Source organism: Phyllopteryx taeniolatus, chromosome 23 (genome assembly GCF_024500385.1).
Source record: "Phyllopteryx taeniolatus isolate TA_2022b chromosome 23, UOR_Ptae_1.2, whole genome shotgun sequence".
NCBI classification, from domain to species: Eukaryota; Metazoa; Chordata; class Actinopteri; order Syngnathiformes; family Syngnathidae; genus Phyllopteryx; species Phyllopteryx taeniolatus.
Genome location: NC_084524.1, coordinates 3740137 through 3756265, shown reverse-complemented (window position 1 = coordinate 3756265; position 16129 = coordinate 3740137). Strand labels below are relative to the sequence as shown.

The following is a 16129-nucleotide window of genomic DNA, read 5'->3' as shown; positions in this document are numbered from 1 at the left end:
GATGAGTGTCTTGTCTTTCTTTTAGCAGGAATGTGCGATCAATAGACTGAGTAACTTTGTGTCCGTGCAGCCAAATGATGTGTATTTTAGTTTTGTGGAGGCCGCAGCAGGTCCACAAGTCTCTGTCGGAGGCGTCGGGCCCGGCGAGGGTGACAGCTGACCCCCACCACCGCCAGAAGGAATGTCCAACCCCCCAGCCCGCAAATAAACCTTGACAGCTGTAGTGAGCGTCAGGAGGGAGGTGAGCTGCTATTTTTGTCTTTCTCCTCAGCCGGAAAGAGAACACCCTGTTGGGTAGACCCTCCTTTTCTCCCTTCTGAATCTCTCCTGACCGCAGAAACTTCTGGAGAAGCGTCCTCCAGAATACAAGTGAGTCGGAGGCACCCGGGGGCACGGCGAGCGGGCGGACATGGCGCTGCTGTGCTACAACAAAGGCTGCGGGCAAACGTTTGACGGGAACGACAACAAGGACGGTGAGCGCGTCTCTCCCGACATTCTGAATGAATGTGTGGATCCGCTTGATATTTTGCATTTATAAAGCTTCTCAAGAGTTCAACTGATAACTAGTGAGTGATTAGTTGAAGTTTGGTTGCAAGTGAATGCATGCTGCTGACTCAGTGCTCTCTCTCTTTCCACCAAAAGATTCCTGCCTCTTCCATCCCGGAATCCCCATCTTCCACGATGCTCTGAAGGTAACGCTTGTCACAGTGCGACCAAACCGCAAAGACAAAAACTAAACGTTTCCCAAATGTGGCCGCTTCCCGCAGGGTTGGTCGTGCTGCCGCAAGAGGACAACAGACTTCTCCGAATTTCTCTCCATCAAGGTAAAACTCTGAAACCATTTTCTTGACATGATGACCCGAGAGAGAATTTTGTTGTTTTTAACAGGGGTGCACCCGCGGGCACCACAGCGACGTGAAGCCGTGCGCACCGCTTCTGCCCGAGGTGTCGTCCGACAAGGCTGCCAGCAAAGGTGCCAACAGCCACGAGATCATCTACCAGGGACCCAAATCTTCTGAGAAGCTGCAGAGAGAGAGACCAAGGTATGTCGTGTCGCAGGTAATGTCGTGGCTAGTGGTCGCAAATCACGCTTTTCAAATCCGGTGCGCGGGTACAGTTCAGGTGAACCCAAGACCAAATTGCCCCTTAAAGTGGCGCCGTCCCTTGCGAAGGAGCTGGAGAAACTGGACATGAGCGAGAGGGCTGAAAAGGAGAAGAAAGGTAACTTGTACTAGGTATCATTTGGACAGACGAGAGGTCATCAGCATTTGACAGAGTTTCGTCAGTTGAAGTTGGAGCAGCGATGCAAAATTGCCACCTTGCAAGATTTTTTTCTGGCCCCCCCGACTGCAGTTCAGCACCATTTTCCATGGCAACTTTCTCGAAATAGGATCTGTTCTTGACAAACCGCGCGGCAAAAGGCCCGCTGCTACCACCACCGATAAACACCGAACACCTCGAGCAGGCGTTCGCGCAAAGCCAGGGAACGTCGATCCGACTTTACCAATTTAACTTTACCAACTTAGAGTTGTTGAGCATCATAATCTTCCACTTGAAGCCTTTGAACAACCTGAAGTCGGTATCACTCTCCGGATAGACTTTCCCTGGGTTTGCGTTAACGCCTGGTCTCGGAGTTTGTTTTTTCCCCAACAGTTGCAGTCGTACCAAGTTTACTGTTGTGTGATTTATCAAGAATAGATCCTGTTATGAGAAAGTTGCCATAGATAGTGTGAATTGTTGGACCAGTCTGATGTCCGTAGAGCTGCTCAAACTGCAGCTGAACTGCAATTGGGAACAGAATAACCTTTTGCAATCTTTCCACATTGGAACAGTTGCCTAAACTATGAAATGCCAATGGCCTTACGTCTGTCCAAATAATCCCTGAAACATTTTTTTTTTTTTTTAAAGTGTAAAGTAACTTTTACGACACCCTATAATGACATACTTAAAACCACATATTTATTTCAATGTTTCTCCAGAGAGCCCAGGTGTGGTGCAAGGCACACGATGCAAGAATTCAGGATGCAAAACAGTGAGTGGCTTTTTATTGTTTGTCTCCATGAAAGCCACAAGTGGTCCCCACGCCACACTGTGAGAAATGTGTGTATGTGTTCAGGTCTATCAGGGCCAAGAAACTGACCTGGAGGTCTGCACACACCACCCGGGTGCACCTGTCTTCCACGAGGGGTAACGCGTACGCAAAGTGTGTAAAAAGTGTGCGCTTGGGGATGGTCCTGGCTGATGGCGCGTCTCTTCTACAGGTACAAGTACTGGAGCTGCTGCTGCATCAGGACCGAGGACTTCAACGCCTTCCTCGACCAGAAGGGCTGCACTTCTGGAAAACACCGTTGGGTCCTGAAGCAGGTGTGTATGTAGCAAAGGTAAAATGTAAAAAAAAATTCACTCTACCTGTGCGTGAACGTGTTTTTTTTGTGTGTGTTGCCAGGACAAGAAGAAGGTGGCGTGTCGACACGACTGGCACCAGACGGCCAACAGCGTCGTGGTGACTATCTACGCCAAGAACGCCAACGCGGAGTTTACCTGCATCGAGGCCAACGGGACGGTGATCTCCTGTCGCATCCAGTTCGAGAGCGACAAGATCTTCAAGCGAGACTTCCACCTTTGGGGGGTGTGTGTGAATGCAAAGTCGTAATCGTTAGCTGCCCCCTGGTGGCCAAGATTGGCACACCAGAAGGAGCAGCACAATTAATTGAAGTTGAAGTATTAAATCATGATGGACAAACTGGAAATCTTTATATTCTATTTATGTTATTAAGCGCAATATTATAGAGTGCTATTTTCTTGATTGAAAAACATTTTTTTTCCATTCTTGGGTTTTTCAGAGGGGCCGGAATGGAAAACCCAAGGCAGCGTGAGAGTACTTTAGCCACCTCTGTTGCTAACACATCGCATGATCCTCCCTGTCCTCTCAGGTCATCAGCGTACAACAGAGCGTCGTCAACATGGTCCCGTCCAAAGTGGAAATTACCCTCCGCAAAGCTGACCAGGTGGCCTGGGGAAAACTGGAGGACCCAAACTACAAGCCGGAGCCCGAGCCCACGGAGGACGAGACCGACGACGTCGTGGATTCGCAACGTCCCGACTGGGACGACGACGACATCAGCGACTCGGACGAGGAGTGGGCCTGCGACACGGCGCAGAAGAAGACTCAAGCGGAGCCGGACGGAGGCGAACGACGGGCCGGCCTGGTCGAAGAGTCGCACAACGTAAAGAGGAAAGAGGTGGAGCAGGAGATGAGGAGGGCCATGGAGGACAAGAGGCAGGTTGAGGATGAGAAGGAGGACCTGCGGAGACAGCAGGAAGAGGAAGGATATGAAGAAATGCCGGAACTGGAGTAAAACCTCCACAGTGTGTGATAAATATAGAAAAGGTTGAGATATTACCTCCCAAAATACTCACTCACAAACCTCATTGTTTTATGTATTGATTATTGTTTACAGCCAATAAAACATTTTCCTTGCGTTGTTGTGTCACAGCATGTGGTTATAAACAAAACATTTGGATATTTAATTTAACCGATTTGTGCAAACTACAGTCATCAAACCCTCAGGCATGTGCGTTATTGTGTGTAGAATACACAGAAAGTCGATATTGTTTTCGGATATATTGCGGATTGCAAATAAAAGGCCAAGAGAACTATTTAAATAAATTAGTACGCCCTTGCCGTGTTCACCTAACGTGCTTGTAGTACTAAAGGTGTACACGAGATGGCAGCCGCGCGTTAAAATGTCGATTCCCAAACCACTTTTGAAGGTCGTGAAGAAAAGGTTTGCGCGTGCGCAGTCGTGGACGTGAAGGAATGGTTTGCGCGTGCGCACTCGCGGACGTGAAGGGATGGTTTGCGCGTGCGCAGTCGCGGACTTGAAGGAAAGGTTTGCGCGTGCGCAGTAGAGGTTGAACCCTGCTGGGTGAAGCAAGCGATGATTCGGGCGCCACCGTGTACTGTGTCCGCTCACAGTACCTGACAGACATGAACGAGTGTCAACACTAACCACAGTGTCAGCCAATTGCCCCCCTCGGGTAGTTTTACAGGCAGAGTTGCTCTGAAACGTCGTGGTGTCGACCCAAAACACTTGGAAAATGGTAAGTTGTCCGTCTTACATCGCCGATAATACGTTTGCTTCGCTAATGCTAGCAAGGTGGAAGGTTTCAGGAAGTGGCTCCCTTACCTGGTCTACCTCCACCTGGCATCTGTCGGCATTACCCGGAAAATAGTCCCAGAAGAAGCACGCAGTACTGTTTAAACCTGCTCATTTATTGGTAAAGATATAAGCTGTCCGTTTTTAGTTGGATTTTAGATGGAAGCGACCTGTGTACGACTTGGGTTTTTTTTTTTTTTTTAATTAAAAAAAAAAAAAAAAAGAAAAGCTCCAGGCTGTCGTCAGTGTCAACAGTGAAAGTTACAAGTGAGGCTTTATGTCAAAATAAGCTTTTCGTCAATACAGTAAGTGGAAATGGAAATAAATGCATTATTTGAGAAAGTCTTTGTACATATGAGAGTCATGTGTGTCATATTAGTAAGCCTTCACATTCACGTCCCATGTGAAACGTTACAATACTATGAGAAAAAAAAAAAAAAAAAAAATGAGCCGCCATACAGTCTTGTTCAGTCGCGACATATTTTCACACTCCGGAAATTATTCGCCACTTGCGCTCCATATTGGTGCTTGCCTTAGTTAACAATACTAACACGTTCACGAATAAATTTGGCAAAGAGCTAAAAGTGGTCTCCGTATTGTCTCAGACTTCTCAATAACCGACACGAAGCTCCGTTCGTGTTCGTCGAGGGTCGCTGTTGACGTTCAGCTTTTAAGTCCACTAGCTTAATGCTGACGCTGCGATGCTATAACCCTTAAAATAATGGATTGAACACAAACGGTGCAGTAACACATATAAACAGACAATATACCTGTCCTCACGGTCGTGTTCTTTAACGCCTGCGTAGAACGACTAATATTAGTGCAGTACCGATGACCCGGGAGAGGAGTCGTGTCTCGCCGAGGACTCTTAACACAAGCAAAGTGAACTCGCGGCGTGTTGTCTTGTCTACCCCTCCGCAGATGCGCTTCATGCTGCTGTTCAGTCGGCAGGGCAAGCTGCGGCTGCAGAAGTGGTACACGGCCACGGCGGAGCGCGACAAGAAGAAGATGGTCAGGGAGCTGATGCAGATCGTGCTGGCCCGCAAGCCCAAAATGTGCAGCTTTCTCGAGTGGAGGGACCTCAAGATTGTCTACAAGAGGTACGCCAGCTTGTATTTCTGCTGCGCCGTGGAGGAGCACGACAACGAGCTCATCACGCTGGAAGTCATCCACCGCTTTGTCGAACTCTTGGATAAATACTTTGGCAGCGTGAGTCGCACATCTGTGTGTGTGTGTGTCTGCTTGTGTCGTCCATGTGTGTGAGTCTTTGTGTGTAACCTGTGTGTGTCCTCGCTTAGGTGTGCGAGCTGGACATCATCTTCAACTTCGAGAAGGCCTACTTCATCCTGGACGAGTTCCTGATGGGAGGAGAGATCCAGGACACGTCCAAGAAGAGCGTCCTCAAGGCCATCGAGCAAGCCGACATCCTGCAGGAGGTCGTTTTCCCTCACTTCGCAACTGACCCTTGACCCCCGTTGACCGTAACTTGCGTCTTTTGTGTGTGTGCGTCCACGCAGGAAGACGAGTCGCCCAGGAGCGTGCTGGAGGAGATGGGCCTGGCGTAATCTCGCTGGCCAGGCGGGCGAACGTGAGCACAGGCGACTCTTCCTTTGATGATATTTCCGAATACGAGAAGACCAAAAGCAGTTTTGTGTGAATATTCCAACATCGTGTACGTTGTGACGCTCTCGTGAGTCGCCGGCAGCGAGACGGCGTGCAGCACGCCGCGAGGAGTTGACTTTTGCTCGTTACCGGACAACAACGGCACTTTTTATTTTTATTTTTAAAAATGTTTTTGTTAAGTAGCGACGAGGAGGAGTTTGACGGCTAGTGACTGTACGTACGGAAGGATCCGTTGAGAACGAGGAACCAAAGACGTCGAACATCACTGCCGGACGTCGCTCACGTCGTAACCACGGCCGCGACCGGATCGTCGGCGCGACGTCATCTACGTTTGTTTTTTTTTCGTCCAATCAGGTGACGCGTGCGTGACATCAAAGGGAGGCTAATGATGACATTTTTTTTCTTCTTCTTTCTATGCGCAAACTCGAGCACAACGCTGCCGCTTCAGTACGCATTTTGGGCGCGTTGCTTTTGACCTTTTTCTTCTTTTTATCTTGCTGCACTCAATATTGCATTTTATTTTTTTTGTTCTGGGATGCTTTTTCCCAAGCGTCGAGACTTATTCGTGTCGTTTCACGGTAACGCATATTCTACTGCGCTGTGCCCGTGTATAGAGGGTTCGAGCAATCGTTTCAGGGTGCTGGCTTGCAATGTTTTGGGCGGGGGCGTTTAGTTGTCACTTGATTGAACATATTTTTCAAAAAGCCGCGTGGCGATATGCACGTGTCGGCCGAAAGCAGGCGTAACAGCTTTATTTTTGTGCGCGCTTGTGGCGAGGGGCTGCACGGAGGGAACTCTCGTTCGAATGCCTTTTTTTTTTTTTTTTTTGACGTACTAATTGTTGTTTATTATTGTTAGTTTTTTTTTTTAAGTGAACCCGCATCGAAAAGAAACAATCAGTTGTTTTGCGGAGAAACTAAAATGAGGTCCTTGGATCTGTTTGATGTTTTGCCAAGTGTGCGGAAGCAATTTTATAACAGTCAAATAAAATATTTGAAGCTAATTGGGTGTTTGCATATGTACGTGTGTTTTGTTGTTGTTTTGATGTTTTTTGTGTGGGTTGTTTGTGTTTGTGTTGTGTGTTTGGGTTAGTGGGCTTAGGGGGGCTCAATGCAAGTGAGTTGTTTTTTTTCTGAGTGGTGTTTAAATTGGTTGAGTACGTGGATGTGATGTATTTTTAAATATTTTTTTTATTTATCATTTTGCCATTGTGCTTTTGCTGCAAATTCACAGCAGCACTGCAGAGAGGAGTGCAGAAATTCCTTATGAATGAAGCCAGTCTGGTGACGTCAATGAGGGGGGGGGGCGCGCTTGACGCACGTGTCACGTGGGCCGGGTGGGCGGGTATAAGAGGCCCTGACGCTGTCCGCGGTGCTGAAAACAGGCGGCAGGAAGACGAGGAATCCCTGCTGTGGAATCTAAAGAAGTCCAGGCTAAATTAGACAGCGGCAAATGAAATTAGAATAGAGCAGCAACAACAACAAAAAGAAAAGCGTGACACCAGCTCGAACAACGAGAAGACGCGCACACACAGAAAGAGAGACACGCACACACACACACACACACACACAAGGAAGTGCGCTGTGAAGCGTGACAACAAGACTGTGACGTCCCGACGAGTGGAGGCTGGAATCCCCTCACAGTGCTCCCACCTCAAGTGAGTCTCAACTTGTTTATCTTCTTTTCATCATCATAAAGGCTCACTCTTTGCAATTTCAAACCTGGAAATAAGGTCCATAAGAGGTTTGTGGTATTTTTAAAATTATTATTATTATTTAATGTGGCTATTGGTAGCTGTTTGTTTCATTTGATCATTTTATATATGACACAGTTTGTCAATTATGTGATTTTAAAAGCGTGATTGTTCATGATGCGCGCATGAGGTGTCCTTATTGTCATCATCATCATCATCATCTTTGCCTTCATCACCAGAGCTGAGCTATTATCACCATTTAAAAAAAAAAAAAAAATCTTAGTTTTAGTGGAATTCAACATATTTATGATTGTGGTGTCCAAGGCAGACGGTTGCTCCAGTGCTTTCAAAGGGGCAGGTGTCCTTAATGAAGTGGCCATTGTCAATGCTCCTTTCAGCCAATCAGAGCTGAGCTGTGTCGCCCGTCTGTTGACACCGTGCCAGGGGGAAGGAGAGCTGAGAGGACTGCAGTGGCGGCTTGCGCATTTGCTACCTGGGCCCTACCCGATTTAATTGATACCAGCTCTTATCACGCCGCAATTATCGAAATATTCAACACTGCAACAGCACGCAACTGTGCCGCATACTCCAACTGGAGTATTTGACAATAGGTATTTATTTAATAATGTTACAAAAACATCGGGAAACGAAATAGAATACATCACAGTCAGCGGAAATGCTGATTATTAAATGGAATAACGGGCGCGGATATGTTCTGCTGTAGTCGAAGTTTTGCTCTGGCCGACCAATCCGAGAGCGGCACTCTGGCCCCGTGAGGACGGATTTGAAATCTGTTTGGTTCAGGAAACGGTCGTGTCGCTAAAATAGTTGAATTTGCGTCGGCCTGCACCAAACCTGAAGGCCCGCAGGCAGATTACATTGACATGGCAACACAAAGGCTGAAATCTGATTGGACAAAACAAAAAAAATGGAACATACACTTACTGGAACCAGTTGAGCCGAGAGAAACACTGTGAAATGTTAGAAATGAATAGATATTCATCATCTTTTGACACAAACGAGTGTTAGCAATTCTGATTCCATTACCGATACGGCTCGTCGATCCGATTCCTTCTCGATTCTCTTGTCGATGTCGAAAACTTGCATAGGTCAAATATAGGCGCTTAAAATGTCTTCCCATTTTCTCCAGGAATTCCCCATCCTGTTTACCGGTGGCCATGATGGGTTACCGCGACACCCCGAGTGCCCTTCTCCTCCTGGTTCTCCTAACATGGGCCGCCTCCGCTGACCCCAGCGTGACCCCTGACACGCGACACGTCATCCCTACTGAGACGGCACGCTCGAGAGATGAGGAGAGAACGCCCGGAAGAGCGGCGAAGGCAGACGACCTCTTCGACGACGTGGATCCCGAAACGCTCGCGGCGCTTTTACTGGCGGCGCTCAATCGCACGCGGGAGCAGAGCAGGAGGGAGGAGGACCACCCGGCGGAGGGGGAGGAGCGGGACAGAGATGGCCGACTGAAGCTGGAGCTGCTGATGGCCGCCCAGGGGAGGGAGGAGAGGAGGAAAGCCGAGGAGGAGGAGGAGAGGATGACCGAGAGGGTGAGCAGTCGCACCACGAGCCAGACGGTCCCGGTCCAGACGCAAGCGCCGCCCGAGCAAGGCGGCGCCGAGGAGGAGCAGCTCAACCCGGAGGAGCTTAAGAGTCTGGAGAACGTGATGAAGGAATTTCCTCGCTTGGACACGGCCGTGAAGAGAGGCGGGGATTCGGGGCCAAACCAAAGGGAGAGTCGGGGCTACGGCAGCTACAATGACATCATCCCATTCAACAAAGGCAACAATGTGGCCACGTCCGAGAAGAAACTGAAATGGCAAGAGGAGACGCAGAAGGCCTTCAACGTTCCGTCATTCAGAGGGAACGTCATGGACGACTTGCCGCTGCCCGAAGACGACGAGGAGGAAGAGGAGGAGGAAGTGTTAAGTCCCGAGGAAGAGGAGGCCCGGGCCAAAGCGGAGCAGGAGGAGATGAGGAGGCAGGCGGCCGAGGCGCAGCGAGCCAAGCTGGAGGAGGAGAAGTTGGCTGACATCGCCTCGGATATGCTGCTGCGCTACATGGTCAAGCAGAACGGCGGCGGGAAGTACGCGTCGCCGTCTCCCAACGCCGCCGAGGACAAGAGGTCGGAGGAAGACCGGGACCGAGACGACATCGACCCCCAGACCATCGACAAGCTGATCGAGATCTCCAGCAAGCTCCACCTGCCGGCCGACGACGTGGTGGACATCATCAGTGACGCGGAGAAGAAGAAGAAGAAGAAGAAGGACGTGACCCCGCTAATGCCCGCGTCGCCCGCCGGCTCCTCTCCTGGATCCGAGGACGCTCCCGTGGGCTTCGCGGTCTCCAAGCAACCTTCTCCGGCGCTCCATCTCCTTCAAAGCTGGTTTCAGGAGCAATCGCCAACCAGGTCCAAGGAATTCTGGAGCAGTCCCGTATCCAATCCGTACGTGTGGGCAAAAGCGCTGAAGCCCAAGAAGCAGAACCCCTGGGGTCTGGCACGCTACCCCTACACACGGCCCTCCTTCTACCCCGTCTACTTCCCCCCTCGGCGGCCCACGTACCGGTACTACGTCCCCGAGCACTCTGTGACCTTAAACGCCTTTCTGCAGCGCTCCCGGGACGGCGCCTACGCCTTCCAGCCCAAGCAACGCTACCTCAACTGGGTGCAGCCCCGCTTGAGGAAGCCCCCCGCCGCCCTCCAGCGCAAGCCCTACTACCCCAGATACCGCTTCCCCTCGTACCCCCAGAGGCCACTGGCCGCTCCCAGGGTCCCTCTGCCACAGGAGCAGTTTTACCAGTCACCCCCGAAGGGATACTTGTCCAACAGTAAGGGACACCTGGAAAAATACATTGAGCGGCTACTCATGAAGAGGCCGCGGGTGCAGGACTGAAAAAAAAAAAAAAAGGTGCAGTAGAGAGGAGATAACAGTGTTTTATTCTATGTTGACGTCCTTTGCCTCAACTGATCCATTGTTACTTGGACATTCCAGGAGGTTTTCGGAACTCAGATCCCAAAACATTTGGACTTTTCAACAATGCCAAGTAAGGGGGATGATGGAAAACAGCGGTGTTATTTCAACTTCAACAACAACAACAAAATTCAACATCCCGAATATCCAGGCCGCCTTTCACATGCGAAGAAGAAGAAGAAGAAAAAAAAAACAGCAGTTCCAAATGTGACATGTTCAGTATTTGACGCCGGGGGCTGCGAGGCAGCTCGATAATGGCTCTAGTGACTCATCCCATTGCACAACTTCAATTACCTTGTTGCTATGGTGCCAAAGTGTACATTTTATTTCTGTTCTTTCGTTTACTGCTGCTGGGAGTCACATTGCTTTGGGGGAAAAAAAAAAAAAAAAAAAACTCAAAATAATATGTATTTCTCAACAAATCTCACGAACTGACCACATTGTGTCGATTTGCCTCTGAATTGAATTCCATTCGGTAATGTTTAAACTGGGTTGCACAATCACCAGTATTCTGCATTTGCCAGTGGCCGTGGAAGTTGTTTACATGATGATAACTTATCTGCTGCCTAACAGGTCACTGTGACATTATATTAGGCTTTTTGATTTTTGATTTTTTTGGGGGGGGCGGGGGGGTCATTTGATGGAATGTAAGCACACATGGGATGAAGACACTCACGATTGAGAATGTTCCGGGCACAACTCAGAAAAACAAATCAACCCGAGCGAGGAGTGATTTGTACCAAATTGATATTTGAGGGCATTTGCGTATAAAGGAGTGCACGTTTATGTATAATTGCATCTAAAATGTCTTCTCTGAGGAGATGACAACGCAACAATGAAAAAGTACATATATTTAAAAAAAAAAATGGCTTCAAGATGACAGAAGCAATGATGTTGTCGTACCTTGAGATCCTTGTTGGAGTGATGTACTGTTGTTGCTTGTACACGGCCTCTAGATGTACCTTGTAATTGTATAATAAACATGCGTTTGCTGGATATGCAAGTATGCGCATGTCAATGACTACTTTTGCTACACGCAAAGAAACCAATAAAGTCGACTACTTTTTTTTTTTTTTGGTAAATCAGGAGAAGCTTCATTGTGGACAGTGTGTGACCAGTTTACTCATTTTTTTTTTTTTGGGGGGGGTTGGGAATTTTGTTTGCAGTCAAAACGAGAACAATGTTTACATCTGCTGTGAAACCAGATCGCGCGCACGCTGCAATTTACATGTGGGCCAAATTCGAACGAGTTGCTGTGCAGCGGCTGCGTGAGGGAGGATGTTGGATGAGTCACCCCGCCGTCCTCACCATGTGACATCATGAATCACTGCACCTCTGCGGGCAGAGCTGCAGCCATCCGGTTCTCGTCTTCCCCCTCATCCAGGCTCCTACTTGGACACAGCATGGCCCAAGTTATTATCTTTATTATAGGAAAGGATCCAAAAGGATCAATTGTCAGCACTGGATTCCCTCTGTAGCTCAGGCTCCAGCCTCTGAGGGGGTGTGGGTTTCGAATCCCACTGTGCCAATCAGATATATGTATTTTTTAACCGCTGTAAATTAGTTAATAGTTTTGATGAGTACGAATTAAAACATTTGACTAAGGTTATTCACAACAAAATACAAATAGAACTGTCATTAAGAAAACATCAATGATAAAAAGATAAAGGAAGGGGGGAAATGAAGATAGGAAAAGGTTATGCTAATTGTAGTAGCATGCTAGGGGCCTGAGTTTTGATATAAATGCTGAAGCAGTGCAAGTTTCAATAGTTTTCAGACTTTTGTTTGTCAAGAGTACTTTATTGAAAGAATGAAATGTCTCGACTCGATATGAAAAGCAGGAAAGTAAGGCTTTCTTCCAATGTATCTACAGCAATGAATGTGATATTTCAGCATTAAATTCTCATCATTTACGGTTAATTTAATGGCTAATGGCATTACCCGGATACGACATCCCGGAAGTTCTCTAATTGTGAACCGGAAGCAAAACAACTCGACTCGCTGTTCAGTATGGCTTTTAAATCATCAATGTCAGTAAAAATATAGCGAAACCAGCTGATTTAACTTCTTTTTTAAAATCACAAGTCTTCGGTCTTTGTTGAGCCCTGTACAGTAATAAACAAGAATTTGATATTAATTCAGGATTTGTGATTCTTAAAAGTAAAACAAATGGCTCGCGTCGCCCGGTTAGTTTTTCGGTTGAATTGAGATCTTGTGACGAGTTGACGAGACTGAGTTGCTTTTCAGCCAGGTAAACAACAAGCGACACGTGGCGTTCATTTAAACGGAGCGACTACTCTTTTTTAAAGAGAGCCGCGTGCTCAATGAGAGCGTGACAAAGATGAGAGCGGTGACGCCGCGCGTCCTGGCGCAGCAATGTTGCAAAAAACATTCCTCCATCTGCTGTGTGCGCATTGGCCACCAGGGGCAGTATAATAGAGATTTTGCGATATACATTGGACCCCAGAGCTGCCAAATGTTACGGAACGTCCGTGTATTGTTACGGAAAAATGAAAAAAATATATATATATGTGAATATCATTTGGCTTGACTGTTTGAACTTCAGAGCGTATTTGTTGTGCATGTAACCATTTGTACTTTTGTTCAGGATGTTTTTTTGGGACAGCTGCCCTTTCACAGATGACGATGACGATGATATTCCACTTTGCAGGTGTGCATGCAATATTGAGTCTATATCGCTATGGCTGTAGGCCTTCTAACGGACTTTTGGTTCTCTTGCAGTTGTCAGGGCATCAATCTCACCAACTGCCGCTATGACAGTGGTAGGTCACAAAAGAAAAAGGGAAACAAACAAACACTACAAATGCACGACAAGAATTATAAAGGGTTGCATATTCCTTGTGTCAGTGCGTCGTGCTGCTGAGAAGTTAGGCATTAAAGAGGCAAAGGCAGGTGAAGACTGGACGCTGTTTTGGAGTGACGCCCGTCCTTGTGAGGATAAATTTAAGGAAATGAAACCGTACCAGGTTCTCTAGTTACCATTATACGATGCCGTATTCCCTGTTTGTCAAATATTGTTGGCTCACTGCGCTCCAGCAAAAGCAGTCCTTTTCTTTTGAATGCCATTGTCTGTTTTCTTTGTTGCAGAAAATCAACCATTTGCCCTCAATAACTGAAGTCTGCCACAAAAATTCATTAGCAACTAACTGGAAGCACATGCTCAAGTTTTTCCCCAAAGACTACAACATTTTCCCCAGAACTTGGACCTTCCCGATAGAGTGTGTTTGCTCGTTTCTCCGTGTCATTTTTCGACTCGCTGTTATTGCAGGAAACACTCAGACGAGCCGTTGTCTTTCGCAGGTACGGCTTGTTCAAAACGTACGCCAGGGACAAAGACAAGTGTTACATTTGCAAACCCAACGCAGGCAGCCAAGGCAAAGGCATCTCCATCTTTACGTCGTGGGATAAAGTTCCGCCTGAACACGATATGATCTGTCAGGAATACATCGACAAGGTGAGCCTCGCGCAGCGTTCGAGTCGGAAGATGCTTGAAACTCCCTTTTTTTAATGTATTATTTATTTAATTTTTTTTGCTGCCCGCCAGCCTCTGCTCATCGACGGCTTCAAGTTCGACATGCGCATCTACGTGCTGGTGACTTCGTGTTACCCCTGGAGGATCTACATGTACAACGAGGGCCTGGCTCGCTTCTGCACCGTCAAGTACCAAGACCCAACAGATGAAAATGTGGTGAGTGCGCGCGCTTATTTTCGGAATTCAAAACACAACAACAAACAAAAAAACCTAACGTGGCTCTCCGCTTGTCAGAATAACAAGTACATGCATCTCACCAACTTTACTATCAACAAGGACAGCGAGAACTTCATCCATGATGAGAAGACGGGCAGCAAACGGTACATTTATACCAAGCATGCGTCGTCTGTTACGTGTACCCGATATATACACGACTCACAACAAGTTAGGGATATTGGATAGTGGATGAACCTAAAATTTCAGCCCAGAGCCCAACATCTGTAAGTTTGTGGAAACCGTGTACGCATACAGCGTATGTTATGACACTGCCGTCTTGTAGGAAGCTGTCGACGCTGAAGAAGCAGCTGAGGTCCAGCTACAGGAACAGCGAGAAGATCTGGAGCAACGTCGAGGACGGCATCGTAAAGACTCTGGTCTTGGCTCACTCCCGCATCCAGCACGGCTACATCACTCTCTTCCCCAAACACGTGGCGGGGAGCGCCTGCTTCCAGATCCTCGGCTTCGACGTGCTGCTCGACGAGCACTACAGGCCCTGGGTGCTGGAGGTTGGCGCATTTCGTATCTACTTTGGCTATGTGCCACGGAAATCTGCCGTTTCTAGCCATCGTTTTTTTTTTAGGGTCAGTTAAGGTCATAAAATGAAGATTTTTCGGGGAATGTAAAGAATGAAAACATTTTTTTGCTTTAATTCAATGGCCATTTTGCTCCTCCATCTGCTGTGTGCGCATTGGCCACAAGGGGGCAGTATACTACAGATTTAGCGATATACATTGAACTCCAGAGCTGCCAAAAGTTACTGAACGTCCGTATTTTGTGACAGAAAAATGAAAAAAAAATAAAAAATGCGACTAGGTGATTCTGCTGGTGCCAAACTGCGAGCATGTGGGGGCCTACTAGCTGTTTTTGCAGAGGATAAAGAATATATGCCAGACTATGTAGGAACATACTAATTGTTTTTGCAGAGGATAAAGAATATATGCCCATGAGTATTGTTATGTTATCTGTCTCCATCTTTTGCGAGACTGTTTTTGTTCAAAGATCCTTTGCTTAAAGAGTTATAATAACGCAAGAGCATGCACTTAGTATTTCCTTGTTACTTCAGATCGTTTTTTTAAAATTTGTTTTTTTTTAATGTTTTAATCTGAATGTATTTTTTTTGAAAAACAATTCTCAGGTGAATCACTCCCCAGATTTTTCCACCGTGCTGCCACTGGACCGCGACGTCAAGGACGCCTTACTTTATGACACTCTGGTTCTAATCAACTTGGCTCCCTTTGATCGATGCAGGATGATCAAGGAAGAGAAGCGCAAGGTGGAGGAGCGCATGAAGCAAAACGTGCGCATAGAGGAGAGGTGCGATCCTGTTTTTGTTTGTTGTTTATTTTTTTGATTTTTTTGCAAGCCGAAAATGTTTGTCCGCCCCCAGGCTGGAGAACGAGCAGCAGCGGCGGGCAATCATGGTGGAGGAGATGGAGAGCTACGAAGACGAGCACCTGGGAGGCTTCAAGAGGATCTACCCCAGCGGGGGAAACGAGAAATACGACAAGTACTTAAAAGTGGAGGACAGGCTCTACAGGAGCAAGAGCAACGACGTCACTGGACTTTCTGAAAATGTGCAATCCAAATAAACTTGGAAGTTGTTATACAGACCCGATACAGTATTTTTTCAATCTGTTCCTGGGATTTCTGTAGTTGTTGCTATGGATACTGAGAGGGACGTGAGCATTAGCGCCACCTTGTGGTGAGATGAGCAAACACAAATCCTTCAATGTTATTTGCAGTCTCACTTTCGTTCTGTTTTTCGTGGTTTTATTGGTTTAATGAGGCCAAAGTCTTTGCATTCAGTTGGGCAAATGTGTAAATCGTTCTGAGATGTTGGACCGACGCATCTTAATGCTGCGAGGGGTCATGATTGGATTTCATCTAATCTGTCAGG

At 47.4% G+C, this 16129-nt stretch overlaps 4 protein-coding genes across 13 annotated transcripts; all 4 read left to right on the top strand.

Moving 5' to 3' along the window:
• Positions 1 to 109: 109 nt before the first annotated feature.
• Positions 110 to 3482, top strand: zgc:92429 (uncharacterized protein LOC445063 homolog). Its single transcript, XM_061762937.1, has 11 exons — positions 110 to 241; positions 338 to 473; positions 643 to 692; positions 768 to 824; positions 889 to 1043; positions 1118 to 1221; positions 1980 to 2032; positions 2117 to 2187; positions 2262 to 2364; positions 2447 to 2629; positions 2934 to 3482. The coding sequence occupies exons 2-11, from the start codon at positions 410 to 412 to the stop codon at positions 3357 to 3359; spliced, it is 1266 nt and encodes a 421-aa protein (XP_061618921.1). The 5' UTR covers positions 110 to 241; positions 338 to 409; the 3' UTR covers positions 3360 to 3482.
• A 423-nt stretch (positions 3483 to 3905) lies between these two features.
• LOC133472325 (AP-1 complex subunit sigma-1A) lies at positions 3906 to 6786 on the top strand. Its single transcript, XM_061762940.1, has 4 exons — positions 3906 to 4104; positions 5082 to 5369; positions 5459 to 5596; positions 5678 to 6786. The coding sequence occupies exons 1-4, from the start codon at positions 4102 to 4104 to the stop codon at positions 5723 to 5725; spliced, it is 477 nt and encodes a 158-aa protein (XP_061618924.1). The 5' UTR covers positions 3906 to 4101; the 3' UTR covers positions 5726 to 6786.
• A 353-nt stretch (positions 6787 to 7139) lies between these two features.
• Positions 7140 to 11531, top strand: LOC133472821 (neurosecretory protein VGF-like). 2 transcript variants are annotated; one of them, XM_061764215.1, is made up of 2 exons: positions 7140 to 7440; positions 8627 to 11531. In XM_061764215.1, the coding sequence occupies exon 2, from the start codon at positions 8655 to 8657 to the stop codon at positions 10380 to 10382; it is 1728 nt and encodes a 575-aa protein (XP_061620199.1). In that variant the 5' UTR covers positions 7140 to 7440; positions 8627 to 8654; the 3' UTR covers positions 10383 to 11531. The 2 variants fall into 2 exon arrangements, with proteins under 2 accessions (XP_061620199.1, XP_061620200.1); XM_061764216.1 differs by lacking the exon at positions 7140 to 7440 and adding an exon at positions 7909 to 8087.
• Positions 11532 to 12429: 898 nt separating this feature from the next.
• Positions 12430 to 16123, top strand: LOC133472822 (tubulin polyglutamylase ttll6-like). Of its 9 annotated transcripts, none has more exons than XM_061764221.1 (11): positions 12430 to 12490; positions 13069 to 13131; positions 13203 to 13243; positions 13329 to 13447; positions 13569 to 13699; positions 13782 to 13935; positions 14026 to 14169; positions 14248 to 14333; positions 14513 to 14738; positions 15368 to 15546; positions 15620 to 16123. In XM_061764221.1, exons 1-11 carry the CDS (start codon positions 12471 to 12473, stop codon positions 15819 to 15821), a joined length of 1365 nt encoding a protein of 454 aa, XP_061620205.1. In that variant the 5' UTR covers positions 12430 to 12470; the 3' UTR covers positions 15822 to 16123. The 9 variants fall into 9 exon arrangements, with proteins under 9 accessions (XP_061620205.1, XP_061620211.1, XP_061620206.1 ...); XM_061764222.1 differs by lacking the exon at positions 12430 to 12490 and adding an exon at positions 12502 to 12711; XM_061764224.1 differs by lacking the exon at positions 12430 to 12490 and adding an exon at positions 12502 to 12711 and having other exon boundaries at positions 13203 to 13412.
• Positions 16124 to 16129: the final 6 nt, after the last annotated feature.

Excerpts from the sequence above, each read along its gene's own strand:
- zgc:92429 (XM_061762937.1), top strand. The coding sequence starts at position 410 with ATGGCGCTGCTGTGCTACAACAAAGGCTGCGGGCAAACGTTTGACGGG. Across the intron at positions 1,044-1,117 it reads CTGCAGAGAGAGAGACCAAG|TTCAGGTGAACCCAAGACCA; the intron begins GTATGTCGTGTC and ends GCGCGGGTACAG. Across the intron at positions 1,222-1,979 it reads GGCTGAAAAGGAGAAGAAAG|AGAGCCCAGGTGTGGTGCAA; the intron begins GTAACTTGTACT and ends ATGTTTCTCCAG.
- LOC133472325 (XM_061762940.1), top strand. Across the intron at positions 5,370-5,458 it reads TGGATAAATACTTTGGCAGC|GTGTGCGAGCTGGACATCAT; the intron begins GTGAGTCGCACA and ends GTCCTCGCTTAG. Across the intron at positions 5,597-5,677 it reads AAGCCGACATCCTGCAGGAG|GAAGACGAGTCGCCCAGGAG; the intron begins GTCGTTTTCCCT and ends GCGTCCACGCAG.
- LOC133472821 (XM_061764215.1), top strand. The coding sequence starts at position 8,655 with ATGATGGGTTACCGCGACACCCCGAGTGCCCTTCTCCTCCTGGTTCTC.
- LOC133472822 (XM_061764219.1), top strand. The coding sequence starts at position 13,101 with ATGACGATGACGATGATATTCCACTTTGCAG. Across the intron at positions 13,132-13,202 it reads GATGATATTCCACTTTGCAG|TTGTCAGGGCATCAATCTCA; the intron begins GTGTGCATGCAA and ends GTTCTCTTGCAG. Across the intron at positions 13,700-13,781 it reads ACTTGGACCTTCCCGATAGA|GTACGGCTTGTTCAAAACGT; the intron begins GTGTGTTTGCTC and ends TGTCTTTCGCAG.